This window comes from Ipomoea nil, unplaced genomic scaffold, assembly GCF_001879475.1.
Source record: "Ipomoea nil cultivar Tokyo-kokei standard unplaced genomic scaffold, Asagao_1.1 scaffold3321, whole genome shotgun sequence".
NCBI lineage: Eukaryota > Viridiplantae > Streptophyta > Magnoliopsida > Solanales > Convolvulaceae > Ipomoea > Ipomoea nil.
This window is the reverse complement of record NW_017619749.1, coordinates 6,629,861-6,657,054: the sequence shown is the minus strand read 5'-3', so window position 1 is coordinate 6,657,054 and position 27,194 is coordinate 6,629,861. Positions and strand designations below refer to the sequence as shown.

The 27,194-nt window shown below is 36.8% G+C and overlaps 4 protein-coding genes across 5 annotated transcripts; 3 read left to right on the top strand and 1 right to left on the bottom strand.

Annotated features, from left to right (window-relative positions):
* The first annotated feature begins 61 nt into the window (after positions 1-61).
* LOC109169913 (serine hydroxymethyltransferase 4-like) lies at positions 62-3,133 on the top strand. Its single transcript, XM_019318820.1, has 4 exons — positions 62-838; positions 1,880-2,270; positions 2,366-2,467; positions 2,714-3,133. Exons 1-4 carry the CDS (start codon positions 161-163, stop codon positions 2,956-2,958), a joined length of 1,416 nt encoding a protein of 471 aa, XP_019174365.1. The 5' UTR covers positions 62-160; the 3' UTR covers positions 2,959-3,133.
* A 564-nt stretch (positions 3,134-3,697) lies between these two features.
* Positions 3,698-4,731, top strand: LOC109169855. Its single transcript, XM_019318742.1, has 2 exons — positions 3,698-4,085; positions 4,529-4,731. The coding sequence occupies exons 1-2, from the start codon at positions 3,698-3,700 to the stop codon at positions 4,729-4,731; spliced, it is 591 nt and encodes a 196-aa protein (XP_019174287.1).
* A 731-nt stretch (positions 4,732-5,462) lies between these two features.
* Positions 5,463-8,000, top strand: LOC109170499 (pentatricopeptide repeat-containing protein At3g46870). 2 transcript variants are annotated; one of them, XM_019319636.1, is made up of 3 exons: positions 5,463-5,980; positions 6,753-7,143; positions 7,639-8,000. In XM_019319636.1, the coding sequence occupies exons 1-2, from the start codon at positions 5,579-5,581 to the stop codon at positions 7,140-7,142; spliced, it is 792 nt and encodes a 263-aa protein (XP_019175181.1). In that variant the 5' UTR covers positions 5,463-5,578; the 3' UTR covers position 7,143; positions 7,639-8,000. The 2 variants fall into 2 exon arrangements, with proteins under 2 accessions (XP_019175181.1, XP_019175180.1); XM_019319635.1 differs by having other exon boundaries at positions 7,627-8,000.
* A 1,795-nt stretch (positions 8,001-9,795) lies between these two features.
* Positions 9,796-26,540, bottom strand: LOC109170498 (DNA repair protein RAD50). Its single transcript, XM_019319633.1, has 27 exons — positions 26,277-26,540; positions 25,885-25,971; positions 25,622-25,789; positions 24,559-24,734; positions 23,476-23,590; positions 23,040-23,268; positions 22,333-22,511; positions 22,060-22,230; positions 20,498-20,602; positions 20,295-20,402; positions 20,004-20,215; positions 19,803-19,895; positions 18,973-19,100; positions 18,422-18,536; positions 18,186-18,315; positions 17,827-18,036; positions 16,790-16,998; positions 16,463-16,664; positions 14,980-15,149; positions 14,584-14,908; positions 12,868-12,993; positions 12,734-12,786; positions 11,700-11,850; positions 10,645-10,707; positions 10,390-10,523; positions 10,179-10,307; positions 9,796-10,060 (listed from the first exon to the last, which is right to left on the bottom strand). Exons 1-27 carry the CDS (start codon positions 26,397-26,399, stop codon positions 10,021-10,023), a joined length of 3,951 nt encoding a protein of 1,316 aa, XP_019175178.1. The 5' UTR covers positions 26,400-26,540; the 3' UTR covers positions 9,796-10,020.
* Between the last annotated feature and the right edge of the window lie 654 nt (positions 26,541-27,194).

Below are 27,194 nucleotides of genomic sequence, written 5' to 3'. Positions count from 1 at the left end.
GATGGCGGCTGTGATTCATTCACTCGGATTTCACTTCCCTTATAACTGCAACGTCCACTTCCTACCTTCTTCACTGCACTCTCTCCAGTCGCCATTTTTCTCTTTCATTTCCTCTCTCTCTCAAAATCTGCACGTATTACGCACCCAATCTATAGCAGCCATGGATCCCGTCTCACAATGGGGCAACACGGCGCTATCCACCGTGGACCCGGATATCCACGACCTCATCGAGAAGGAGAAGCGCCGCCAATGCCGCGGCATCGAGCTCATTGCTTCCGAAAATTTCACCTCCTTCGCCGTGATCGAGGCCCTCGGCAGCGCCCTAACCAATAAGTACTCGGAGGGCATGCCCGGCAACCGTTACTACGGAGGCAATGAATTCATTGACCAAATCGAGAATCTAACCCGCAGTCGCGCCCTCCAGGCGTACCGCCTCGACGCCGCTAAGTGGGGCGTCAATGTGCAGCCCTACTCCGGTAGCCCCGCCAATTTCGCTGCCTACACGGCGGTGCTCAACCCGCATGATCGGATCATGGGGTTGGATTTGCCTTCCGGTGGGCATTTGACTCATGGATACTATACCTCTGGGGGGAAGAAGATCTCCGCTACCTCGATTTACTTCGAGAGTTTGCCCTATAAGGTGAACGCCACCACAGGGTATATTGATTACGATAAATTGGAGGAGAAAGCCATGGATTTCAGACCCAAGATGATCATTTGTGGCGGCAGTGCCTACCCGAGGGACTGGGACTACAAGAGGTTGAGAGAGGTTGCTGATAAATGTGGGGCGCTTTTGCTCTGTGATATGGCTCACATTAGTGGCCTCGTCGCTGCTCAGGTATAATACCCTTAAATTCTTCACTCTTTGTTCTTTAATCCCACATGCAAGCTCAAATTTGACATTATTTTGATCTTCATCTTAACTTTTAATTCCTATATACTACTATAATACTATGGTTAGATTCTGCATGTGATCTGACAAAAGTAATAGGCACTGCATTTTGTATACTATTCTGGAATTTGATTGGTTGGATAGATCTGACATAGGACATGGGAATTGAATATTAGTTTGTATGTTCTTCTTGGAGATAGATCTGGGTGGGCGTGCATACATAAAATAAATAGGTTGCTTTATTTTATTGTGGTAGCCATTATGGTGCAATCTTCTCCCAAAAGGTTAAATCACCAACTCTAAGGGTTCTCCACACCGTAGCCTCGAGGGAGTATTTGGGAGGATGTAAATCAGGGTGACTTAATAACTCCGTAAACATGACTAAATGTCAGTGCTCACACAAGATCTGTCCACTTTAGACATAATCTCCGCACTGCCGGCCAAGGTTCGATCCTTGGTCTTTTCTCACAAATCCTGCCTACTGAAAGCTAAGCCCATGAGGGCTATTATGGTGCAATCTTGTTATTATTAAAATCCATAGTCGTAGTTCAACATAATATTCCTTTTATATGCCAAGATATTTCATGGCTAAATCAAGTTTCTTTTGGCTTGACATGGGGAAAGAACAGGTATAAGAAGGAAAAGTGCTTAAAACCAGGGTCATTTGTCAGGTTGTTGACTTGGTAACCACAATGTTCCAAGTTCGATTCTTAGTAAGAGCAGTCTATTGGTTATGGGCAACCTAGGCTGGAAGCTAGGGTAACAGGACTGGGTTTTCTAGTGCACACCCTTTGATAGTGACTGGAGTTCTCTTGTTTTCAAAAAAAAAAGTGCTTAAAACCAATATTATCTTGGCACCCCTTTACCTTTTAGTGAAATGTTTATATGAATGCATGGTGTTTACATTGCTTGATGTATATGTCTATAATAGATATCCATACTGTGTTGTGTTTAATTGAAACACACAATTCCTATTTCTCAATGTAGGAAGCAGCTGATCCTTTTGAGTACTGTGACCTGGTCACTACCACCACTCACAAGAGTTTGAGGGGTCCAAGATCAGGTATGATATTCTACCGGAAGGGCCCCAAGCCACCAAAGAAGGGCCAACCAGAGGATGCAACTTATGACTTTGAAGACAAGATCAATTTTGCAGTTTTCCCTTCTCTCCAGGGTGGTCCCCACAATCACCAGATTGGCGCCTTAGCAGTTGCCCTTAAACAGGCAATGACCCCTGGCTTTAAAGCGTATGCTAAGCAAGTCAGAGCTAATGCAGTTGCTGTTGCAAAGTACTTGATGAGCAAAGGGTACAATATTGTCACTGGTGGGACTGAGAACCACCTAGTTCTATGGGACCTTCGCCCTCTTGGTTTGACAGGTAATTTGATTATACTACAAGTCTTCCCAATTCAATATGAATCTGAATGTAAGTCACCATTAATGCAATGAATACTATACGGTTTATCTTTGCAGGTAACAAAGTCGAAAAACTTTGTGACCTATGCAACATCACTGTGAACAAGAATGCAGTGTTTGGTGACAGTAGTGCTTTGTCCCCTGGAGGGGTTCGAATTGGTAAGAACTAAAATATGTTTTGTCTAGACCATTCAATTGTAATGCACATTGCAATTATGCTTCATTACTGTATGCTACTGATAATTGGTCGATACTCGCATCCCCATCCACTAGTATTATTAGGATCCAGGAGCTCTGTTGTGGACTTATCATTATTTTGTGTATTAGTAAAATTTACTAGTCCCAAAATCACATTTTTATCTGGCCCGATATTCTTGATATTAACGGGCTAATGTGTGTTGGTAGGTACTCCTGCAATGACATCAAGGGGTTTGGTTGAGAAGGACTTTGAGCAGATTTCAGAGTTCCTTCACAGAGCAGTGACTATCACCTTGAGCATCCAGAAGGAGCATGGCAAACTGTTGAAGGACTTCAACAAAGGTCTTGTTAACAACAAGGAAATTGAACAACTCAAGGCTGATGTTGAGAAGTTTTCTTCCTCTTTTGAAATGCCAGGCTTCAAAATGTCTGAAATGAAGTACAAAAACTAGTTAGGACTTAGGAAGTAGGAACTCTCTTCATCATTTTTCTATCTACTTCTAGTCTTTTACTACAGCTCAACAAAATAAAGTGACTCTAGTTAATTCTAGTTAATTCAATGATGTTTAACCATTTGGTGTATAAATTAGTGATTCCAATTTTTTAAAGTTTTACTAAAGATTTATATAAGGCTCAGTTGAATTTCCTTTATCATTTTTTCTTTCTATGTTTTCATGAATGTCCAGATTTTTACCCTAACATTGTTTGTTTATAATATTTTTTTCTTAGGATTATGCACAATTAATTAATTGTAATACCTAACAACAAAAGTGACTAGAATTAACACACTTAGATATCCCAATTCTCCAAAGTCATCATTAAACTTAATAATTACTCCGTATTACTTTATTATTATTTTGGACCATGTTAGAGACTTAGAGAGCAAAGTTCCTACAAGGCCCTACAATTTAATTCAAGAGTTTTTGACTGAAATGGGCATTGGGAAGTGATTGTGGACAATAATGGGAGGTCAAATTTTTTTGGACAAGAATGGAAAAAAACGCGGATGTGGTCAAAACCGCATTTCCCAAACGCGTGTGACGACGGGCTTGCATACTCTACGGACAGCCGCATTTCTCAAATGCGGTTGTCGTATAGACATAGCCACGTTTGAGAAATGCGGCTCTCGTATATTATACGGTAGTCGCATTTCCCAAATGCGGCTATGGTATTTGTCGAAAACAATCCGCCATGGCTAAAGGAGGGAAGCTCATGAAGATCAAGTCAGCCGTCCTCAAGAAAATGCAGTCTTTCAAGCTCAGCCGCGGTACAGGTGGCGGAAGCTCCGTCGTCGTCGCCACCACCAACTCCTCCAACGACGAGCACTGCTCCGGCCCTTACAGCGCCGCCGCCTCTTCTAAGGACCTCCACCCGGTGTACGTGGGCAAGTCTCGCCGCCGGTACCTGGTCGGCTCCGACATTATCGACCACCCCCTGTTCCGCGAACTGGCGGAGCGGTCCGGCAGCTACTCCGACGAGTCCATCGCCGTCGGATGCGAAGTGGTGCTGTTCGAACACTTGCTGTGGATGCTCGAGAATGCCGATCCCCAGCCGGAATCCCTGGACGAGCTTGTCGAGTGTAACAGTGCAAGTGTTAGCACACACTATTCTTCTGCCTTCTCTTTGTTTTTTATCCCTTTAAATTTGGTCCCAGCAGTTTTTCACATCAAACAACACTATAATAAGTGCATATTTCTTTTTCTTTCATTTATATAACCAAACAAAATATATAGTAGATAAAACTTTATAAAGTACAAATTACCCTACTGCCCGTACTACTACAAACAACCGTGCAAACACATAATATGACCGATCTAACTATATCATTCGTGCATGAAGATTGTACCATAATACTAATTAATGAAAACACGAACTCAAGTGATCGACTTGATTTTTAAAGAAGAGCTTATTTTTTGTTTTCATGCTACATAGCTGTTAGGTTAAAAGAAGCCATCAACTTTTAAAATGGGGTCGACCCGGGACTTCACTGTACTATTGCATTGGTATTAATTAGTTCTGCAGATCAGATAAATGTTGGTTGCGAGGTGGGGATGGAGAATGGAGAGGAGATGACAGCAATGGTGGGTACGGTGCTTGTAGAGAATGGAGGGATGAAGGTGCATGGTGGATCAGGCGACACGACCATGTGTGGCGACGACGACGGAGCTTTCACCGCCTGTACCGCGGCTGAGCTTGAAAGACTGCATTTTCTTGAGGACGGCTGACTTGATCTTCGTGAGCTTCCCTCCTTTAGCCATGGCAGATTGTTTTCGACAAATACCATAGCCGCATTTGGGAAATGCAATTGTGGTATAATATACGAGAGCCGCATTTCTCAAACGCGGCTATGTCTATATGACAACCGCATTTGAGAAATGCGGCGGTAGTATATTATACGACAATCGCATTTCCCAAATGCAGTTGTCCGTAGAGTATGCAAGCCCGTCACACGCGTTTGAGAAATGCGGTTTTGACCACATCCCCGTTTCCCAAACGCGTTTTTCCCATTCTTGTCCAAAAAAAATTGATCTCCCATTATTGTCCACAATCACTTCCCAATGCCCATTTCAGTCAAAAATCCTTAATTCAAAAGTGATAATTATAAGTATGGGGTGTATTTTTTTTCTATTAAGAAAATACTATGTGTACTATCACTTTTATTTTCACACACCCAAAATTTTGTTGTAGATATTTGTATTAAAATTCACATAAAAATAATAATTTATTAGAACTCGGCACATCAGATAGCAAGATTTGAAAATACATATAATAAAACTCTTTTTATTATTTTTATTAAGATCGGAAGTATGTGGAACTAAAAAATATAACATGGCTGATGAATTGTGGCCATAACTGTCGGAAATCGTAATTTCAGGGGGCAAATTGCAATTCTCTTAAAGTTGTGGCTTTTGTTGCATTTTACTCTTTAACTCTTAAATTAAAGGGTAGTTTGGTAATTCGGAGCTCAAAGGCCATGGATGCCTAATAAGCACAATCCTCTCTTAAAGCGACTGACGAAACGCACTCTCCGCCACCGTCCTCAGCCGCTCACGGATCATCTCTTCCGCTAAAATGTCGATTAGATCCATCTCAAGGTCCAAACTCTCCGTATATTTGTCCACTGTACTCCTCAGGCACCTCTCCCAAACGCCCGCCTCAGCCGCCGCCGCCTCCAAATTCTCATATGCTTCTTCCTCCTCCTCAGCGGCGCCGTTTCTTCCGCCATTCTCGACCTTCCGGTTTGATGTTGTTCGCGAGTATCACGACGGGCGACCTAGAGGCTCATTGTGGAGAGGCAAGAAGATGATAGGGAAGGAGGCTCTTTTCGTGATACAAGGCCTGAAGAGATTCAAAGACGACGAAGATAAGCTCGACAAGTTCGTGAAAAACCACGTGCTTCGCCTTCTCAAATTGGACATGGTTGCGGTGCTCAACGAGCTCGAACGCCAAGAAGAAGTTTCTCTTGCTGTTAAGGTAAATCGTTTTTATCTAAAACACCCCTTGTCGATCATCGATATTTAGAGGATTTCGTTAGTAGTAACTGTGGATCAATGACTCTACTATACATTTTAGTGTTCCTTTATCGAATTTTTATTAAGTGCTTGCTGATTGGAAATTTCTTAAAAGATACTGTTAAATTGAATTTGTGAATTTAAAGACGACGAAGATAAGCTCTATCCTAATGTCAAGTATGCTTTGCTCTTCTAAACATTTATAAGTACATTTGGGCATATCTTGATCTAACTTCTTACAATAAGGTGGTGTCTGTACCTGTAGAAGGAGATAGGCTGCTCAAGTATAAGCTATTTTATTTGACTGGATGCTGTAGAAATTTATATTAACGATTGCAAGACTTCAGAAGTCGTGATTTGTTCTGTAAATGACCTCACAAGATGAAGTAATTATCTGTAATAGTTTGCTTTCAGTTTTGCAATGACGACTTATCATTGATTTTTTTTTTCCTCTCATTCTTTGAATTTGGTAAATGTAGTTGGGAAGAATAAAAAAGAATTAGTTTGCTCTATTGCTCAATCAGTCCGTCTAGATCATTTATTTCAAGCGTACGGAGATCATCTGAAGACTTGAATTTTTTTGCATCTCCAAGTTCCTTTAGCATTTGTTTTTGGAAAATTTTCTCATATATTCTATATGGTTTTGTTACTTGACCTTTTTTTTTTTTTTTTTTTTTTTAAACTTAAAAACACTTATGTTAGAAGTCTTTTGCTTACACAATTACACACTTCAGATGTTTATGGTGATTCAGAAGCAAGACTGGTATACTCCTGATGTTTATTTGTACAAGGACTTGATTATTGCATTGGCTAGACGCAGAAAGATGGAAGATGCAATGAAATTATGGGAGTTCATGAGAAAAGAAGATTTATTTCCTGATTCACAGACATTTACTGAAGTTATTCGAGGCTTCTTGAGGGATGGATCGCCTGCAGATGCCATGAATATTTATGAAGACATGAAAAAATCTCCATACCCACCAGAGCAGTTGCCTTTCAGAATTTTGTTGAAGGGACTTTTGCCACATCCCCTACTAAGGAATCGGGTCAAACAAGACTTTGAGGAGATCTTTCCTGATCAGCGTGTTTATGATCCTCCAGAAGAGATATTTGGATTATGCTGAGGTCTGTATACTCTTGAATTCCATTTTTCACTCTTTTTTTAAAAATAGGCTGAAGTGGACCTATATTCAGGCTTGAAGTAGCCTGTAGCAGATACAAATTTTCACTTACACAATTGAGTTTGCTCTTGTTAGTTTTGAGATAACAGTAAAATATTAGTTATGTAGCCAAATTGCATAAACTCGTCATATTCCCCAGGCGCTTCTTGATTTTGGATTGTTGCTTGAGATAATAAATTATGGAGTAGAGATATTCTTCCAGTTTTCTTCCTCATGTAATAATATCTTCATTTTAGAAATGGGGAAAGATGGTTGTAGATTGGTTGAACATTTTTAACACCCACCTGTGAGATGGGTTTATGCATCACAGTAAGCTACCTGTGGTGTAATGTGTGACACATGCCATATATCCAAAATTTTGGATGCACTTCAGTTCTCTCAGATTTTTTTTATTTTTTATTTTTCACATTTTAACTTTCTGTTTGTGGGGAATATACAGGGGAAGGCAGATTGGAGCACTGATTGGCTGGCCGAGGGAATTTTCCAAGTTTTGGTTTCTGTGATTGCATGGGCAATTTCATATGTGAAAGTGGGATTTGATATTTCTTTCTGGGATTACGAAACTACTGCTTCTTGCCATTACAGAAGGTTATCAAGGTTCTGATTGACTGTAAGAATGTAGTTACAGCACAAGTTACAAGGCCTGTGGACAATATACACATTCGCAGATTACATTCTTGACCGCCGACTACAACGCCTAATTCATCGTTGGTGGCTTTTTCATGAGGAACTGGGAAGTGTATTTCTCTCTGGAAGACGCTGATCTGATGAGAGAGAAAATGTGAGCTAGTTAATGTAATAATAAACTGAACAAATTGCACTTTTGGTCCTGTGACTATTAGGGTACTGACAATTTGAGTACGTGACTTTCAAAACTCTCAAATTTAAACCTTTAACTACGCAATTATTAGCAGATTTGGTCCTGCCGGCCAATTTTGGCCGGAAAAATATAATTCTTTTAAAATTATTTATTTATAAGGGCAAAATGGTCATTTAACGTCACAGCGATGATTGCCACCGCGCCGCCGGTTGTTCCCGATGATTGCCACAGCGACTGCGATTCTTCTTCCTCCGTCGCGACTGCGATTCTTCTTCCTCCGTCGTCGAAGACGGGGCTACGAAAACTTCGCCAGCTCTTTCAGAAAGCCGCTCCCTTTTGACCTCAACATGCCGCCGCCGATGGACGGCGTCGATGCCGAAGCCAACGATCTTCACTGCACAGCTCTATGTCTCTGACGGACGGCAGTGGCGGTGCCGGCGGCTCATCTTGGCTTCCTTATCATCAATGGAAGCCAAATTGATTGCGTAGCATTTACTTGATCTTTTATTTTCTTTTTTTTATTGCCGGAGAAAAAGGCTGGTGACAAAAAAAAAAAAAAAAAAACAAGAAAATCCCAAATCATCCTTTAGAGCTAAGATTAAACTACGATGATAAAAGGGGTTATAAGTTTGTTGTTTGAAGAGAATTCACTTTTTAAAAAAATTTTAATTTACTTCTGAGATTATAATTCTGATGATAATCATGATGGGTTGGATCAGTGTGTGTTGATATATATATTATCTTGTTATATCTTCTTCAACTCTCTGGATAAAAGACAGGAGGATTATTGTTGTTGAAGTCGAATTTATTTTCTGGCTAACATAGATACAACAGACATAATTTATTTTCCGTCTGTGGCCGGGGCGGAACGCCGGAACAAAGCCGGAGTCTCCGATCACGAACAAAGCCGGAACCAGCGGCGGAGAAGGAGGAGAGTTGGGAGACAGAGCAGACGCAAGAAGAAGAAGAAATGATGTTAAATGACCATTTTGCCTTTATAAATAAATAATTTTAAAAAAATTATATTTTTCCGGCCAAAATTGGCCGACAATTTGACCGGCAGGACCAAATCTGCTAATAATTGCGTAGTTAAAGGTTTAAATTGAGAGTTTTGAAAGTCACGTACTCAAATTGTCAGTACCCTAATAGTCACAGGACCAAAAGTGCAATTTGTTACTTATTGAGTTATGACTATCCTAACAAATACAGCTACTTTTTATTAATAAAATAAAATTTAAAAATCCTTAATTAGCAGTTGCCTGGAGATTATAGAAATATTATCATGTTTTACTAGTAATATAGTTTTATTGACCACAAAATGCTAAGCAGATCGCAGCCAAATTTGCTAGTTATCCTACTATTTTCAGTCAGTGATGCACTGATGTACAAGAAGATATATGACCCAATTAGTACCTGATAAACCATGAAATTCATGACTAAGACTACTAGTAAGTAGTGTTGTAAAAATTCCGCATAAGTATCGATTAATCAGCGCCTAGGTAGGCATTGGTCAGTTGCCTAACGTATCACTATAATCGGCAGCCTTCTACGCACCAATTAGGTCGCCTAATCAGCTGATTAGCTATTTTTCCCTTCTTTTTTAAATGAATTATTTCGCTCAAAATGACATCATTTTGAACGAAATAACCCTAAATTGTTCAAACTCTAGATGTTTTTTAAGTTAATATTAAATTATTAAATAATTTATAATTATCAAGTCCTAAAATTTTTAAAATTTTTTAAAAAGAATTTAAAAAATAAAAATAAAATACATGAATGCCTAAGCGCCGCCGCCTAGACGCCCTAGGCGCTAGGCACCCCCGAACGACTAACAATATTTTCAACCATGCTAGTAAGACCAACATACATCAGCTTTAAATATCAAGACACTAAGAATGAGCAAGTTCGTCCTATGATACAACAGGACACTAGTGTTGGTATTCAGTATATCAGCTGCTTCAGCATTGGCCGGATGATCTCTTAGCAGAAATTTTGTGATGTTTAATCAAAAATCTCCTGCGCTTCAATTATGCTGTGCTGACTGAAATTCATAGGGAAAAAAGCTCTCTTAAAACCACATCCACATCGTGTCCCACTAACCGGTAAAGCATCATTCCCTAGCAGAACATAGTTCATAACATGTGAAGATTAAGACTTACTGGTCATCCTTTGAGATGCGGTAGTATTTTTCTGCATGCTGCCGTTGACCAATGAGTTGAGCAAATCGCTCATCATGTGTGATTACAATCAATTGAAAGTTCTCTTGTCCCTTTCGGTCCTCCATGATCCTGTTGAAATAGGAAAGACAACTGTAAGATTTTGCACATAAATGCCCCCCCATATGTCAATGTATATGATGATGGTATTTGCCTTAGCAGTGCTGCAGCAAGACTTTCAGAGTTTGGGCAATCTAGGTTTGTTGTTGGTTCATCGAGTGCCAGTATCCCACAGTTTAAGCAAAAAGTTTCAGCTAATGCCAATCGTATTATAAGTGACGCAAGGACCTGAATATAAGCAGCAAACCATTATGATTGAACAAGTGGATGATAACTGGGGGAGAAAAATAGAGCCAACCAAGCTGATATAGGCCAGAAAAGCTAAAGAATATGAATGAACATGATTTACCTTTTGACCAGCACTACACCTCCCTCGCATTTCAAGCTCCGCATCACCAGTTTGCATCACTAACTATTGAATTGCCATGTAAAAAATGATTGCAGAAGTTCAGCTCCAAATGTCAGTCAAGAGACTACCATAATTTTTTATCTCATGGAAGCAAAAGCAGGGGGATATAACAAAGTGATCCCTAGAGATTACTGGTTTGCACATGTTGGGTCAAGATATGCTTTATGTGAATGTTTTTTTGGGGGGATAAGTGTTGATAAGTCCCCGAAGTACTGTACTTAGAATGGTGCAATTAAGCCCTTTTAAGAAAAATAAATAAATAAAATAAAATAAAATAAAATAAAATAAAAGCTCCATTCACTCATTCAGACCCCAAAAGTAGACAAAGTTCAATTGGCTCATTTAGCAGTTAACAACACAAAAGCTGAGTTGGTGGTAATAGTGCTATGCCTAGGTTAGATTCCAGGTGTACTTTTTACAGAGTTGACGCTGATTTTACATTTTATTTGGTGGTAGTTTTGCTAACTAGGATTTTTTTTTTAAATACAAAATTTTAAAATATTGTTAGACGGAGGCCGGCAAAGACTGTGTCTGTCTTAGTGTTAACAGCAATTGCAACAATGGCATCTCATCTGTGATGATCGCCTGTCGATGGTGTCTCAATGTCACTGATGAGTGATGACTGTCACCTGTCAATTGGCTGGCCATCAAAAGTGGGTGAAGGGCAAACTAGTCAGTCGGCCGCCTAAAGTGGTGACTTTCGCCTATTTCATTTCTGCCTAGGCAAAGTTTTACAACAGTGCTAGACGGACTGCTTTTACATATATTTCTAAGTGCATCCCTTTTTGTGAGATATTTTTGAGATTTCTAAAGATGCAACACACTATTCATAGTGTAAGCCCTTGTTTTTCAATTTCTAAAGATGCAACACACTAGATGTCATTTCCCCACTGATATTTCAGAATAAAGAAACATATACACAATAGGGAAGGGAAAAACACACACACACACACACACAATAACAACAAAAATAATAATAGAATAGATTTAACTACCTTATAGCTATAAGATCGAGTGCCAGAAGTTTCAGAATCCGAATGAATTCTTATGTAATCTATATCTTGTCCCCTGTAAGTTTGCTGCCACAGTTCACGAATAATCTTATTTATCTCTTCCATCTTCATTGTGTGGAATCGCATAAGTGCCCTGAAATGATACCAACCAAAGGAAAAGTTCTATAATAATAATAAAACTAGAGATTTTTTTTTTAAGAAAAAAAAATAGAGATATAAAACAAGGTAATTATATAGAATAGTAAAAATAGCAATAATCACAGTGCAGTGATGGTAATGTCAAATTGGTTTTAGGAGCTTCCATGTGCACCAGAAAGGACCTCATTATGCCAACATTAGCTGATGATATCTAACTTGCATTTTTTGGTGATGAAGAAAAATTTCCATGAATTGGAATATATTATGAAACAAGCAATCCCTCTGTTCCATTTAAATTGACCCTATTTTCAATTTAGCCACTTCCAAAATACTTGACCTACTGAGGAAATAATGGCATATGAGATGCACATAAAATGGGAAGAATGTAAGGTGCTAGTCTACAGCCAATGGGGATTATATCATTTCAAACATGAATGGTACAAATTTTGGCCAAGTGCAATTGTTAAGTCTTCAAATTGCGGAAGTCTAAATGGCTGAAATTACCTATAAAATAATTGTAATGAAGACTTGAAGAGTGTTCGAGAAACAGAAAAAAGGGGTGGGAGCTTAACCCTCTTTATGAATGTGTTGTGGTGTCTTTTCCCTAAAAAGGAATTTGTATATCTTTCTTGTAGAGATAGAAGAGATACTTGAGCATGCTAAATAAAATAAGTTCAACTTCACAAACTACCCATATATTATATGCGGGGCTTGTGTCGAGACTTGAGGATCCTAAAAGAATAATCAATGTGTTACCCATTCTAGAGCTTAAGCCGAGGTGGAACCCACATTGAATAAACAAAATATAACCTTAAACCAATTAAATAAGAGGATAGTATTTTCAAGCAATAGACAGCAAGCTGGACTAAGAAGCTCACTTATCAAGGGCATTGTAGTATCTGTCCAGGTCCTTGTTTGCCATCTCAGTTGTCTGTCAAAGAACATATAAGTTTGTTATACAACTACATATACTAATGAGACAAACAATAAATAAAATTTTAAAGATATTTACCTTAAGCTGGATTAGCTGATCAAAATAACGTTTGTCAATGTCCTTGTATTGTGCTTGTTTAAGATCAATTTTATTTTTGGATATATTGCTTTCAAAAACAGAGATAGTACCACGTGATCTATTTAACTGCAAATAAAAGTAATACATTTCTGTAAGAGTAAAAAAAGAAGGTTTACAAACCACAGCTTTGATATGCGAATAGACAAGGTTATAAAGGCTAATATTTATGACATTTTTCTGAAGAAAATAAAGTGTAAAGCAAACACAGCTGAAAGATGGAAAGTAAGCAAAGATGGTATCATTACAAGTGGAAAAACAATCATATGTTAAAATAGAAGGGGATGACTGCCCCTCACTACATCCCTGCAACAACCAAGAACTAGGAGGAATCGAAGAGAAACTATATGCCCACAAGTGTTAGCAAATCGCTTACTACATGTTTGGTTCACAGACTGAATTTTGAAGGAATAGGAATGCTAATCCATAAGGAATGAAATAGATAAGGAATAGAATATAAATTCTATTCCATTGTTAGGTTCACTGAAAAAATAAACTTAAGGAATTGTATTACAGTGTTTGATTGTTTTAAGGAATAAAAATGGAATAAGTATTAAAATGACAAAAATATCCTTTATACTGAATGTGTCATATATATATATATATATATATATATATATATATATATATATATATATAGAGAGAGAGAGAGAGAGAGAGAGAGAGAGAGAGTTTTATATGGGCACTGCGAGACTGATTTATGCCCAATGTTTGTATTTAAATAAGTAATTCAAAGTAAATCAATGCAAAATAATATAGGAGAAGTTCATTATAGTTGGTATTAAAATTAATGTTTAATTTGCATTTTTCTAATAATTATCTAAATATTTATTGTAGTTGGTATGGTATTAGGTAGTAGATACTAAGCATGTGTATAAAGAGTATTGTTGGTATTATAATAGTATAATACAAAAGCTATTCCCGAGAGCATGGGAATAGCTAATACCAGGCCTCCCCTATGAATGGATATTCCCCCTGCAAAGGGAATAGCTCAATCCCAGGAACGCTATTCCCAAGACAAAAAGGCCAAGGCAAACAATAGAATAGGTCTATTTCCATGAACGTTATTCCATTCCTGACCTATTCCATGAACTAAACATGTTGGTAAGGAATATGGAGAATTGTTGTCAGAAACTCTTGTGTGGTACTATTTTTTTTTTTCGGTGGAAACCACACATTGTGGTCCGGGTCTCTCTCTGTCCGTTTAACGGTCCAGGTCCACCCGGTTCGCTCCGAGAGGCACAGAAGCTGGCCCAAAGGGAACGTCACTTATGGGAATCGAACCCAGGTTATCCTGGAATTCTCCCCCACAAAGAGAGCTCATTTGCCACTTGAGCTACCCTGTTGGGTTACTGTGTGGTACTATGACTTCCCATTTTTCACACTTGTTATGTAATCAAGTTATTGTCTTCTTAACCAATTCTTGAATTCTGAATTGCATTTCCGGCCAATAGTCTGTAACTTGTTTCCAAAACCAAGAAAAAGGGAAAATAAAAATAAAAATGAAAAGGCACTGAAGGTTCTATGGAAACCAAGTCAAATATAATCCAAACATGTCCACTTTAATTTCCCAAGTAGATGTAATCAGACAGTCTAATTGACTAGCTTGCAAATCACATAGAAAATGACAACCTTATGAAGGTCTCCAGGGTATCTTACCTCTGAAAGAAGCCTCTCTCGCTCTTGTGAAAGCCTTACAATCTCTGCCTCGACACTAGAGAGACGACCAATTTTCAGCACTTCCTCTTCCAATGATTCAATTTCACGAGTAAGCCGATCGACATCAGCCTTGGTTTTCCTATAATCCAAGTTATCCTCAATGTTGCGCCTCAAATTGTCTTCATTCATCTTTGAATCCTTGCTTTTGGTCAGTTGTTCTGATAACTCCTTCAATCTGGACTCACAGTTTCGAAGCTCAGATTCTGAGCAATTTTGCTTTTCAAGCAGTTCCTTCAATCTATCTCCTTTCTTCGCAGTATAATACCTGCATGGAAAGACAGTCATTTAACCAATGGGAAAGAATCATCTATTTTGTAAACAATAGACATCACATACTCTTTAATTTTAGAAGCCAGCCCTTGCAATGCCTTCATTTCCTGTCTAAAATTTGAACAAACTTGTAACTGCTTTTCTTGCTCATGTTCAAATTTCTCTTTCAAATCATTGTAGTCACGGAGCAATTTGTCTTTTTCCTTTGATAAAGGTCCAAGAGCCTCTCCGAAATGCTGAAATTTTCATATGCCAGTACATGATTAATTATTTGTCCCAACTCCCAAATATGATACGACTTCCATTATTATATAATAAAGAACGAAACAATTTTCAGATTAGTGAATAGTAAGTAAAAGAAGAAATTTCAGTACCTAAAGAAGTTGACAAAAAAATCAAAAATAAATACTGAACATTCAGTACTCATACATATGCATCTAACATACTCCATTTTAAACTTGTTGAAACGAAAATATAAATTCACAAATGAAAATAATACATTATCAAATATCAGTTGGAATGTTTATGTATCCTGCAATTCAGTTAGAGATGCTTTCACTTACCGTAAATGTGGAGCAAATTGTTGATTTAACATCAAATACCAGACAAATTTGTACTAGCAAGAGTTGCAGGAATAAAAATCATTTATAATCTCCATCAAACCTTGGATTTATGGAGAAAACATAAGGAGAATACCTCAGACAGGCTAAAATTTGAAGCAAAAGCAGAAGTTTTTCTCAAGTAGAAACTGAGGGAACACTTTATGAACAATTATAACATAAAAACTAAAATAAAAGGCATAAATATCTTTAAGCAGAAGGTAACTAAATGCATGATGAATGCACCACATGATCTAGATAATACTACATGTATATTGTGTTACCCCTGGCATAGCAGTGAGGCTTATTTATTAAGACAAGTCTTCTGGGTAAAATATTAGATTACTTACTGGATGACAAGAACAAAAGAGCATTGACCCTAGTCATCATCGAATTTATATTCTAGTCATTTAATGACTATTGCCAAATTTAAGAAGAGAAGTAGATTTCCATGAAGTACTGTTAGCAACTTCACAATTATTGGAAAAATAAATATACAATTGCTACAATTATGGCACATGAAATATATGTTAAATCAGCATCCATATTGGCTGGGGATACTGTATATACTAATTGGTGAGAAGTAGCCATCCAGAAAGAAGAAATAGCTAGTGCTCACTTTGAGAAATTACAACCATTTGGATTTCGGAAATTTTTTGGGAAATCAGAAGGTTCAAACCCCAAACCCCAGATTTCAGCTCCAATAATTTTCCTTGTTTTTTTTTTTTTCATCTGTTTGGGTCACCCCAGTATGCCTTTAACTCTTTGGAGTGTTACAGACTGGAGAATTTCATAATACGCATTTCTACAATTCTACTGTTCTGCTTTGTTGGGATGATATCTTATCCTATTATCCTGTACACTTCTTCCTACTAAAGAAAAATATACAAAATTTTAAATCAAACAAAGAAGATAATGTCAAGGAGAAATGCAACTTATACTACTTTTACCTTCTCATCAAGCTCAACTTGACTTTTCTCTTCTGTCAACCATTCTAATTCCTTTTGTGCCTTCTCAACATTCTGCAAAGTGGAAGTTGCTTTAAATTTCTCTTCCCTGATGTTACCCAACCTTAGCTGTGCACTAGTGCGATCATTTTCCATGTAAATCTGTTCTTCTCTTAGCTTTTCTACCTCATTATGCAAATTATCCCTGGGACAATTTAAGATTAGAACAGTATAATAAAGATATTGACAAGAATTGTCATATATTATCTACATTTTCGCATATGGAAAACAAAGAAATACATAATTTGAATAGCTGACAAGCAAATATACTTCTTGGTCTCCAATATATTCAGCTCTGATTGGATTTCCTCCATGGATTTGACACCCTGCCCTCGAAAATCAAGCTTGTATTCCAAATCATCAACCTGCTTCTGCAAAACCTGTATTTCATGTAAAAGCCTTTCAGCATTTTCTACAGGTGGAATTAGGACATCCACTGCATCCTTGTCTGCCTTTATCTGAGCCAAGACCCCCAACACCTGCCGACAAGGGAGGTACCAGAGTTAATTTTTTTTCATTTCTTAATAATCTTTATTAACCCAACAAAAAAATAGAGGGTATACTGTCAAGTTTTATCACCAGGGAAAGCAACTGAGGTTCTTTTCAATAAAATTAGAACAATGTCCAGCAAGGATATTTTATAGCATTGTCTGGTGTTCGGCATTTAGTCAGAACAATTTCAGCTATTGAGAATTAGTCTTTACCATCATAAAGAAGGATTCGTCTTAGGACATCACAGAATAGTATACAATACCAAAATAATATTCAGGTAATCAAGAAGTTCCGTATATGCTACTGAATATCAGAACCACAATTAAAAGGCCCAAAATATCTACAAATAATTCAACGATTGGAACTAGAAAGAGAATCAAATATGGCGCCATGGCGGTAACTATTCAATTGATACCATCTGCAGCTATAGGATGTACATTAGAAGGAAAAATAAGTCAAGCAAGCCAGAAAGGTAACAGTAGCCAACAATATCAGGGGTTTAGCTAAAGAGAATGATGACACCAAACACATCAGGTTAAGTAAACTCAAATATGGAAATCTGCAAAAGGAAATTTGTGGTTTAGAGCCAAGCTATTTTATTATTGTGCTTTGTCCAATTTCAGCATTTTCATCCAAAGAAAAAAACAGAGACCAGATGAAGAATGAAAAGAATGGTGCCAAGGTGAAGCACAGGGCAGTCCATAGAATCCAGAACCAAATTCCTAGAGGGGAGTGATAAAACAAGCTTTTAGTATCTAGCAAGACTACAGCAGCAGATAAATAAAATTAATCAAGTACCCACTGTAGAAGATTACATCATCAAGAGCCTGATTCTTTTGATCCAACTCTTCATTGAGCTCATTAAGGTTTTTCTCCGCAAGAGGAATTGACTCCTTTCCTATTTTAGTATACTCTTCATAAACCATACGAAGCTTGTCTAATTGTTGGAACTGAGAATCAGCATGTGAAGATTCCACAGCCAATACTTTCATATGCTCAGCAGAGCTCGCAGCTTTCACCCGTTGCTGCAATGACAATAAGAATTCAACCCAGCCTTAATCCAATCTAGTTTAAGTAGCTACACAAGTATTACATATTTACCAAGCAACATGCATCTGAAGATAACACTTCATTGTTAATGATGATACACAAAACAAATTTCAAAAAAGTTAACCTTTTTAACAAAATCATCTTCCTCTTCAGCAGAGAAGGGACGTTCACAGCAAGGGCAAATATGATGAGCACGAGCAACTCTTTCAAATGGCTCAAACATTTGACGCATACCATCAGCAATGTTATATTTGCTGCATTTCAGTATATAACCAAATAAATGCTTCAGGGTTACGTCCTCAAACAGTTCTCTGTACAAAAAGCCTTTTTTCTTTATAAAATAGACTAGGAATGGCAAACCTTTTCTGGACATCCCTTTTCTCTTTGACTGAATCCAAAACTTTAGAGTAATAGTCAATACTTGCAGACTGTTGGTCAAAAAACTGGAGTTTTGATTCGACAAATCTTTTTCTTGCTGCAATTGAATCAAAGAAGGAAATTGTATGAGCATCTAGAAAAAGCAATGGCATTAGAGTGAAGTAAGGAAATGCTCCTAACGAGAAAAACATATGATAAAAATTATCACTTTGCTGCAACAGAACCAAAGGGGGAATTGTACACAACCCATCAGCTTTGCCATAAGGAGGGGAAATTTTCTAATAAGAGGGAAACTTATCAAATATAGAATTCATACACTTCACCATAGGCACTTACATCATAAATAAAGCCCTCAAAGATCAAGCTTCAAGCTTTCTTATCTCACAACATGTACAGGTTTCAATTAATTTTTTGGCAGGAGTTTCTTAAACAGGTTGGAAAGCAACTGCTAAATGTAAATAATAAGGAAAAATATGTTAAAAACACAAGCTTGTGTATACATCAGATGATGCAAGCTGTGGAATAATGCTTACATTCCACGTCCTTGTTAAGTTTGTATAAGTTATTATTAACTTCTTCAATTTTCATCTGCAACATATTCACTTCCTTCTCAGCTTCACGAGCTTTTGCACTCAAGTCATCAAACTCTTTCTGAAGAGCCCTGCAGTGATAATTGCAAGGCAAAACAAAAGGCAAACATGAATACCTAATCAGAGAACAAGACAAAAATAAATAAATAAATAAATACATGACATATGATGCACTAAACGTTTTTTAAGCAATGGAATGTTTACATAGGAAGAAATGAGTGAAGTGTGCAGGACATGGAGACCACAAAATCAGAATAACAAAAAAATTGAAGCATTATTTGAGACAATACTTTTGAACTACCAGGAAATATACCATTTAACCTGTTGCATAGAAATTGAGACAATGCAAGAGCAAACAAAAGTGCCAGTAAATCAGTGGACTGCCTACAGAAACCCAAACAACCAGGAAATGGAACTAATAGGAGTTTTTATTTGTAAGAAGCTATTGGTTTCAAGCTACAGAGCACCTAGAACCTAAAGTGTTCCTAAGAGTGAATTTTAGACTCCCAAATAAATCCAGCTTCAAATGTTTCAAGCATGTCCAAGGACTTCAACAGGTTGGCAGATGTAAAAGAATCAAATAAGAAAATACAGAATTCTACCATAACCAAAGGAAAGGAAATATATAAAGGGTCAAGAAACCAAATTCCCTTTAAACTACAGAGACAAATCATTTGCCACTTTAAAATGAACAATTTAGAGAAAGTTAAGAACTGCAAAACCTACACTATCAGGTAAAGGCATCAACAGAGGAGATAGAGGGATTAACTGACCTCTGGGCCTGTGTAACTTCTTTCTTCAAATCCTTGTCAGGAGGAAGCCTTCCTTTCATCACCCCTTTAATTTTATCCTTGAATTCATCAACTCTGTAGTGTTAAGGGAATGATTATCAGATCCGATGTAGAGAGAGTATAAACTGTTGTGAAATAAAAACAGTGAAAAAATAATAATGTATTCAGTATAAAGTCACTTGCATCTTCTTGTGTTTCTTTTTCTGGGTTTCCAGCTCTGCCTTCTTAAGGGAGAGTTTAACTCTGTCTTCAGAATCAGCAGCCAATAGGTCTCTTTCATGATTAAGAGCTTTGATTTTTTGAACTAAGCTATATATCTCACTCTGCTTTTGCTGAATAGTTTGCCCAAATTCTCGTTCTTCTATTTGTTGGTTCTTTCTCTCACATTCAGCTTGCTGCAAAGCCAAAGAGAAAATGTAAGGTCTGTAGCTGTAGTAGTGCTACAGTTGAAAGGCTTGAGCAGAAACAACAAACCATTCTCCGTTCCCTCTCGTCCAGGTGAACCAAATTGACATTAGATATTTCAAGTTCAAGCTCATCAAGCTCATTCTTCTTCTGTTCAATGCGCTTCAAAATACTGCTCTGCATTGGACAATGGACACAACCATCATTATCTAAAACTCAAAAAGTAGCATCAACAGGATACAACACAAGCATTGCATATTTTATGAGAAAACCTTGATCTCTGCTTTAGCCTGTATGCTGGCACCCATATCTTTCCAACGGCTATTTGCATTCTCGTACTGACGCCATGCCGTTGTAGTTATCGCCAGGTTTGATTTCTGAAGAACATTCATGCAAGCAATGTAAATTACATCATCTTGGATTTATGACAGAGCACAAAGAAATCACATCATGAGTGAATAGGAGAGGCATTGAAAACATGAAAATTTGATAACATTATATTTAAGAGCAAGTAAAGAAGTAGAGAGCACAAAACACCTGAATAGAGGGAGGCATAGTATGAAAAATTGTATCTTCTATGTGCACCATATCAAACTTCTTGCTTTAAACAATAAAGTCTTAAAGACCCAAATAGAGGGTGAATTTGTATATCTAATTTTTCTAATATATATATCCTTAAATTCCTAATTTTATGGTCTTCTATAATAAGCCTATTGTCAATAATAATATTAAATATTAAATATTAAACATGTATCCCTCACTAACTTAAACCTTATATAGTTGAGGTGGAACATATTATCCAGTTTGGTAAAAAAGCAATTAAAAGTTCTAGGTTCAAATTTCACATGCTACCCCACATCAAAAAGTGTTCACATGTTTAGCCCATAAAAAAGTATTCAACCAACACAAGGATAAGATCTTAATTGAAGTGGAACACATCATTTTATACACATGATAATGTTTATCATTTCTTGAATACTAGTAAAAAATTTGGGAGTTTTATGTATGTGGTTTTTCATTTGCAGTGAGCACTTCTGCAAATTATGATATTAATCAAGATTATTATGCTAAAAACAGGAATAGGCATTACTTTGAAATGAAATAGGTATACAGCTTCTTTCAGAGTTTCAGGGTTTATCAACACCTTTGCATGATAGAAGTACACTATTCTATACTTATCACCCAAAAAGAGAGAGAGACAGCTATTGGAAATGAGAGTTTGTAGATGGCACAGAGCAGTTTTCACTTCTCTTCAAATCTTATCTACTCTAAAGCTTGATTTGTTGAGATTTTTCTTCTCATTATACCCATTATGTGCATAACATTTATTCGTTGTATGAATCTGCTAGATGAAGTAGCCAGTGGGACCAAACCAACAATACTCATAAATTGAAGTGCAACCAGTCGGACCAAAAACACAGGTTTCTTAAACCATGAGGTGGCTTCACCTTCAAGCTGGAGAAAATCAGAATAAGAAAAAAAACACCTGGCCAGCTTGCTTTCCTTATTTATGCTCCTAATAAAAATGACAATAAAAAGGAGAGAGAGAAAGAAAATTCCAGCCCTTTCAAGTTAGCCAGTGTTATTCTTCTACCTTAGGAAATAAAACTGTACTATGTTAGTAAGATAATATTTTAGCAAAATATGTCAAAAAGGCATTGAGATTCAATAATATAGCTTTCAGCCATGTACTGGTTTCAAGTCTGAACAGTCTACACCAAGCATTTGTCAATTTAAGAAATGATACTGTACACCAAATTGCAGCAAGATTCCCCCATGTATGTGTATGTGTGTGTCTGTACTTGAAAGTTGAAACAATAAACATAGAAATCACCTTTTTATCCTCCAAATCCTTTTCATAGCCCATGAGCCTCGATGATATTCGATTCATGAGGTCCTCAGCAACTTCATTACTGAATGGAGTATTTGAAACAGGACCTAAATTAAATCTTTCAAAAAGCTCCTTAATAGTTGCATCTCTCTGACTCTTGTTGGACATGTGAGCCTATGCACCAAAAGAAAACAACCAAAAAAGAGGAAATTACTTCAAAAAAGAATTTTAAAAAACGTTATTAATATCAACTTGTGCATTACAGTAAGAAATTACTTCAGCTTCAGTTTGAAGTTTGCTAATATCCCGGATACAGTCTTTAATTTCCTCCTGAAGGTGAAATCTCTTCGTTATTGTGTCATCCTTTTCTCTCTCCAATTTGCTAATTTTTGATTCCAAACGAGCTAGCCTTTCATCAAACTTGGTTTTCCATTCCAGCAGTTCTTCATCAGTATCTAGAAGCAGAGACAGAGCACTATCAGAAAACACATTCTTTTTAGAGAAGTGAATAAAAGGAAGCACATTATAAAGGGACCTATGAAAATTGACAAACAACCTCAAAAATCAAGGTTACAGCTGCATGCATATAATTATGCCCTGATTTTTGCATTTAAGTGTGCCCTACTTTCTCTTAACTATACCACATGCAATAAAGGAAGAGGGCACAAGCTAGAATTTTTTTTTTAATAGAAGTAAAGATCTTAGTAGTAGACAATGTAAAATACAGGAGAACAGTATGACTTCAAGTAAAGAGGCACTCCAATCTCAGTTAAGGATCCCATTGCTTACACAAAAAAGAACAAAGAAAAATCACTCTGTCCCATAAACATTAGCATCACATAAATGCAAAAATAGCATGTTGTCCTTTTTGAAAAGTTTCACTTTGCTCCTCATTTCATTTGAGGACGTGCTTGCTTATGAAAGGAACCTGAACTTCTGAAAAAAAAATACATATATAGGGAATCTAACTGTACACCACAAACCTTCATTCTCTGTAGCTAGAGCAGCATATTTTCTCTCCTGCTCTTTGAACAAAGTGCTTCTTTCTACAGTTTTGGCAGTTATCAGATCCTGTAATTTCCTTAGGTCCTTTAAAGTTCCTTCAACATGGTGGATCTTACTATCTAAGTTTTGGATCTCTCCTTCAAGCTCTTGCATTTGATTTTTCACTTTCTCTGTTTTCTCCTGATCTTGAACAATACTTTCTCTTAACTATACCAAAAACAAGCCAAATTTGATTAGCTTTTATCAAGTGCCTTCAACTAGAATGAATCGACATTTTTGAAATACAACTCAAACTCTTGGTTCCACATGCTTAAAGAATGTCCTTAATAAGCTACATCAGAGAGGAGAAAAGGATTAACTCAAAAATTTTCATCTGCAATCTGGAAAATTCAAGACAAAGAAGCACTAAGAAACCTTGTATGCAGCATCTTTCAGTGTTTGAAGATTCTCCAATTTCAGTTTATATGACTTTATCTCTTGGGCTTGATCCTTGTGAAGTTTTTTAATAACTTCCAGAGCCTTTGTATATCTGAAAAGTAACCACAGAAGAACTTATAACATATAACCCCAAAAATTATATATATATATATATATATATATATATCCTACAACTATAGCATTATAGGACAGAGAACTAAATGGAACAAAATAAGGACTGCCATTTAGTTTCTAAAGAACCCTTAGGATTTAGGAATGTCTTCCCCTATTGTTAACTTTATCGTTTAACTGCCTCAAAATTTTATGTTCATCAAACTTTTCTTCAAAATTTTCAAAGTTACCCTCAAAAGAATTAGAAAGGAAAATCAACCTAGTTGCCAACAAAATAAAATATTAAAAAACATTTTTTAATGTCTCAGTTCTAATTTATGGGAATTTTATTCCTTCCTGTTGAATGAAAAGGAGAAGCAAGTAGATCACTAGATTGTATTGAGAAAAGCTTCATTATAAAATAGAGTATTTGCACTTATATATACAGATGAAAGTGTTGGTCCCAGTAATTTGAAAAACTATACGAAAGGTCTCCAAAATCTTGATTAGAAAGGTGGTTGTAATTATCCAAACTTTGAAAAACACTGAAACAGGGAACATTACATAAAGTATTCTCCAAAAAATTTAAGACAAAACCAATCATGGACCATGGATACAGCTCAAAAAGCATCGTTCTACAAAATATGTCTCTGCCTCAACAGAAGTATTGTAATAAGAATCTTAATTTAAAGTTAGTTATTGCTTAGGGTGTGGCCCACGTGAATTCCAAATATTTTCCCTTATGTTTGTCAACAATGTGAGTCAGATCATTAGTGCAAAAAGAAGAGCAAATCATAGGGGCTCCATTTAATTTCATGTAAATGTTATTAATAAGCCGTTTATCAAATTAAAGTACAAACATTCTATAACAGAAAGAGTCTGATGATACAAGTTGAGATAAAGAAATGGTTTCTCCAATGAAAAAATTCAGTGAGCTACTTGCATCTCATTATTGGGAACATCGTGTACCTAGTAGCAGAGAAGATGTCATCAAACTTCTTTTTCAGCGTAGAAGGATCTTGCAGTGGCCAATTGGCCTCATCTTGGTGTACAAAAATCACATTTTCAAGAATAGCCTTCGACACACCCATAAGAGCAGGTATTTCACGGTCCATGTCTGCACACCTATAGCTTAAGCAAACTTTCTGCAATTAAAAGCAGAAGATAATCTAGGAATCAAACCTTCAAATTTTGTAGAAATGTATTGAAGACTGAAGTTACAATTATTCAGTCAAGCAGACACCTTCAAACAAGAGGCCCAGAGAAATTGTTAATGTCAGGGAAAATAAACAAGTTGCAACACCAGACATGAAAATAGCAGAAGGAAAAACACGAGCACACAGCATAATGTATCAACTTTACTAAACCTATTAATAATGTGATTGACCAATCTGTCAAGCCACTGAAATGCAAGTTATAGTAGAAAGCTGCAATTTTCCATGGGAACCATGCCATAGTGTTTTGAGAGCTCAAGTACATATTAAGCAGTTTCTATGCTACTTTATGTTAACTTCTTGTGGATGAATGACTTGTATTCAATTTCAAATGCATTCAGCAACCATCTTAGACACTTCTGTTATTTCCAATTCATTTTTTCTGCTTATATTTCCTGTTGATATTTTTTAGGAAACCAAATAATGCTTTTCATATCAATTCTAGATTTAGCATCACTATAAATTTAAGATTCCATCTCACAAGTGGATTTTAACAGTGAAACTACTCTGATATTAATGTGTGTGAGAGATAGAGAGACATCGAAGGGCATTTAAGTCATGCAATTCCAGCATTTTACAGTTCCAGAGCATTCCAAATTGTATGAACTGAATAACTTGTTAAAAGCTATGGAATTCATACATCAACTGTATGCAAAAAAAAAAAAAAAAAAATTGGCAATTCAGCATCAGCAGCACCATTGTGAAATTTTTCTTCTCGAGTATGTCAGCTGGAATGATTTCTGATAGAAATACTGAACCATCAAAATTGCCGGACAACAACTTAGAAAAAATACAGACGAGCAAAGAAGCAGCAATACCTCTCCAGTATGAGGATTGATTGTCTGCAGCACACTCTCAATGGCTTTATACTCCATCTTTGTGGCCTTTTGAGTTAGCTGAAATGACCTAATGCAGACCACATCCTTCGCTGCTGCAGTCTTAAACCGCAACTTAATCTGCCCTTTTGTCTCCGTCTCCCCTGCCACCTTCATTAACCCAGAATTCATTTTAGTCAAATTTTGAAAATCAGTTTGCACATCAGAAATATATTCAAAAACGAACAAGATCAAAGAGAAAAGACCTTGGGATCATGGACAAAACTATGACCGGAACGAGCATTAGGAGGCAATTCTCCAGTGCAGGCCACCTTCAAGCACTCAATGATTGTCTGCCTCAGAAAGAACATACAGATTATTAATCAATAAGTTATGAACAGTGTATCAACATATGTACACTGGTCAAACACTTAAATTTGCAATAATCATCGCCTTCATTTCAGTGAAGACTCCTGCAACTACCACTGCCCAGTATACGACATGCTGGTGTTGTAGCCACACTACTAACGGCTGTCATTCTAATTAAATTGTATACCCGCGTAATTATATGCAGACAGTTACCAGTATAGAGTATAGACTATAGAGTGCATCTAAATACAGAAATACAGATATCGCAGGAGAGAGTGAACAAGGTTACAGTTTTTCCGGCGCCGTTGGGGCCGACGATGAGGGTTAAGGGTTTGAAGAATGTAATGACGTTTTTGTTCTCCGGGTCAAAGCTCCGGATTCCCTTTATCAGCATCTTGTCGACCGTGCTCATCTTCGTTTCTTCCTTTTCCCTCTTCTAGTATTTGATTCTGAAGCTAAAGCAGCATTGCTGCAATGAGATGAATGGAAGTGTAGAAGATCAAGGTTTTCCCGGTTTAATAAGAGATTTTTTATTGTACACTGCGACTCTGGGAGGGAAGTGTTAGACTGTTAGTGTTAGTGTAAGCACCAGAATATTTTACCATTAAAATATTCTTGGATATATTTGGTTTAAATAAAATACATATAATTTTTACAGTTTAATATATGTGAATTTTCAATATCCCATATATAGACCAAATTTATATTACGATATAATATAAACAAAAAAATTATGAACCAATAATATATTTGTGTTCAATCAAAGTTTAAAACATTGTGCACGGTAGAGTTTAAAATTTATTTATAATCATGTGAATAATTTATAATGTTAAATATAAACAAATAAATTATGTTTATAAAAATGCCATAATAAAAGCATATCAATTGAAAATTTGTTTTTGATGGGCCCTAGGGAGTACATCCCAAATAATAATTGAAGTAAGAGGTGGACTTGACCAAGGGGATTCAATTAAGAAAGTGGGGGGAGGGGTGGGTTTTTTTTTTTTTTTTTTTTTTTTTTTTTTTTTGGGGGGGGAAAATATGACTAATGAAATGTTTAGCAGCGCGCGGTATGAAGCACAATTCAGAAAAACAAGAGGTTTGGTCTGTGCCGACGAAGCATCGATCATAGACCTATATGCCATATTTTGGTTCACTTGGTTGTGACGGATCACCCAAGTGAGTGGCAAGTTATTTAGTGGAAGGG

What these genes read in the sequence shown, in the direction of transcription:
- LOC109170498 (XM_019319633.1), bottom strand. Translation starts at nt 26,399, where the DNA reads ATGAGCACGGTCGACAAGATGCTGATAAAGGGAATCCGGAGCTTTGAC. An exon ending in ACGAGAGGGAACGGAGAATG is followed by an intron (nt 20,216 to 20,294) that starts GTTTGTTGTTTC and finishes TTGGCTTTGCAG; the next exon opens with CAAGCTGAATGTGAGAGAAA. An exon ending in AAGATGATTTTGTTAAAAAG is followed by an intron (nt 18,037 to 18,185) that starts GTTAACTTTTTT and finishes TTGTCATTGCAG; the next exon opens with CAACGGGTGAAAGCTGCGAG.
- LOC109169855 (XM_019318742.1), top strand. Translation starts at nt 3,698, where the DNA reads ATGGCTAAAGGAGGGAAGCTCATGAAGATCAAGTCAGCCGTCCTCAAG. An exon ending in CCTGGACGAGCTTGTCGAGT is followed by an intron (nt 4,086 to 4,528) that starts GTAACAGTGCAA and finishes TTAGTTCTGCAG; the next exon opens with ATCAGATAAATGTTGGTTGC.
- LOC109170499 (XM_019319636.1), top strand. Translation starts at nt 5,579, where the DNA reads ATGTCGATTAGATCCATCTCAAGGTCCAAACTCTCCGTATATTTGTCC. An exon ending in AAGTTTCTCTTGCTGTTAAG is followed by an intron (nt 5,981 to 6,752) that starts GTAAATCGTTTT and finishes TACACACTTCAG; the next exon opens with ATGTTTATGGTGATTCAGAA.
- LOC109169913 (XM_019318820.1), top strand. Translation starts at nt 161, where the DNA reads ATGGATCCCGTCTCACAATGGGGCAACACGGCGCTATCCACCGTGGAC. An exon ending in GTGGCCTCGTCGCTGCTCAG is followed by an intron (nt 839 to 1,879) that starts GTATAATACCCT and finishes TTCTCAATGTAG; the next exon opens with GAAGCAGCTGATCCTTTTGA. An exon ending in CCCTGGAGGGGTTCGAATTG is followed by an intron (nt 2,468 to 2,713) that starts GTAAGAACTAAA and finishes GTGTGTTGGTAG; the next exon opens with GTACTCCTGCAATGACATCA.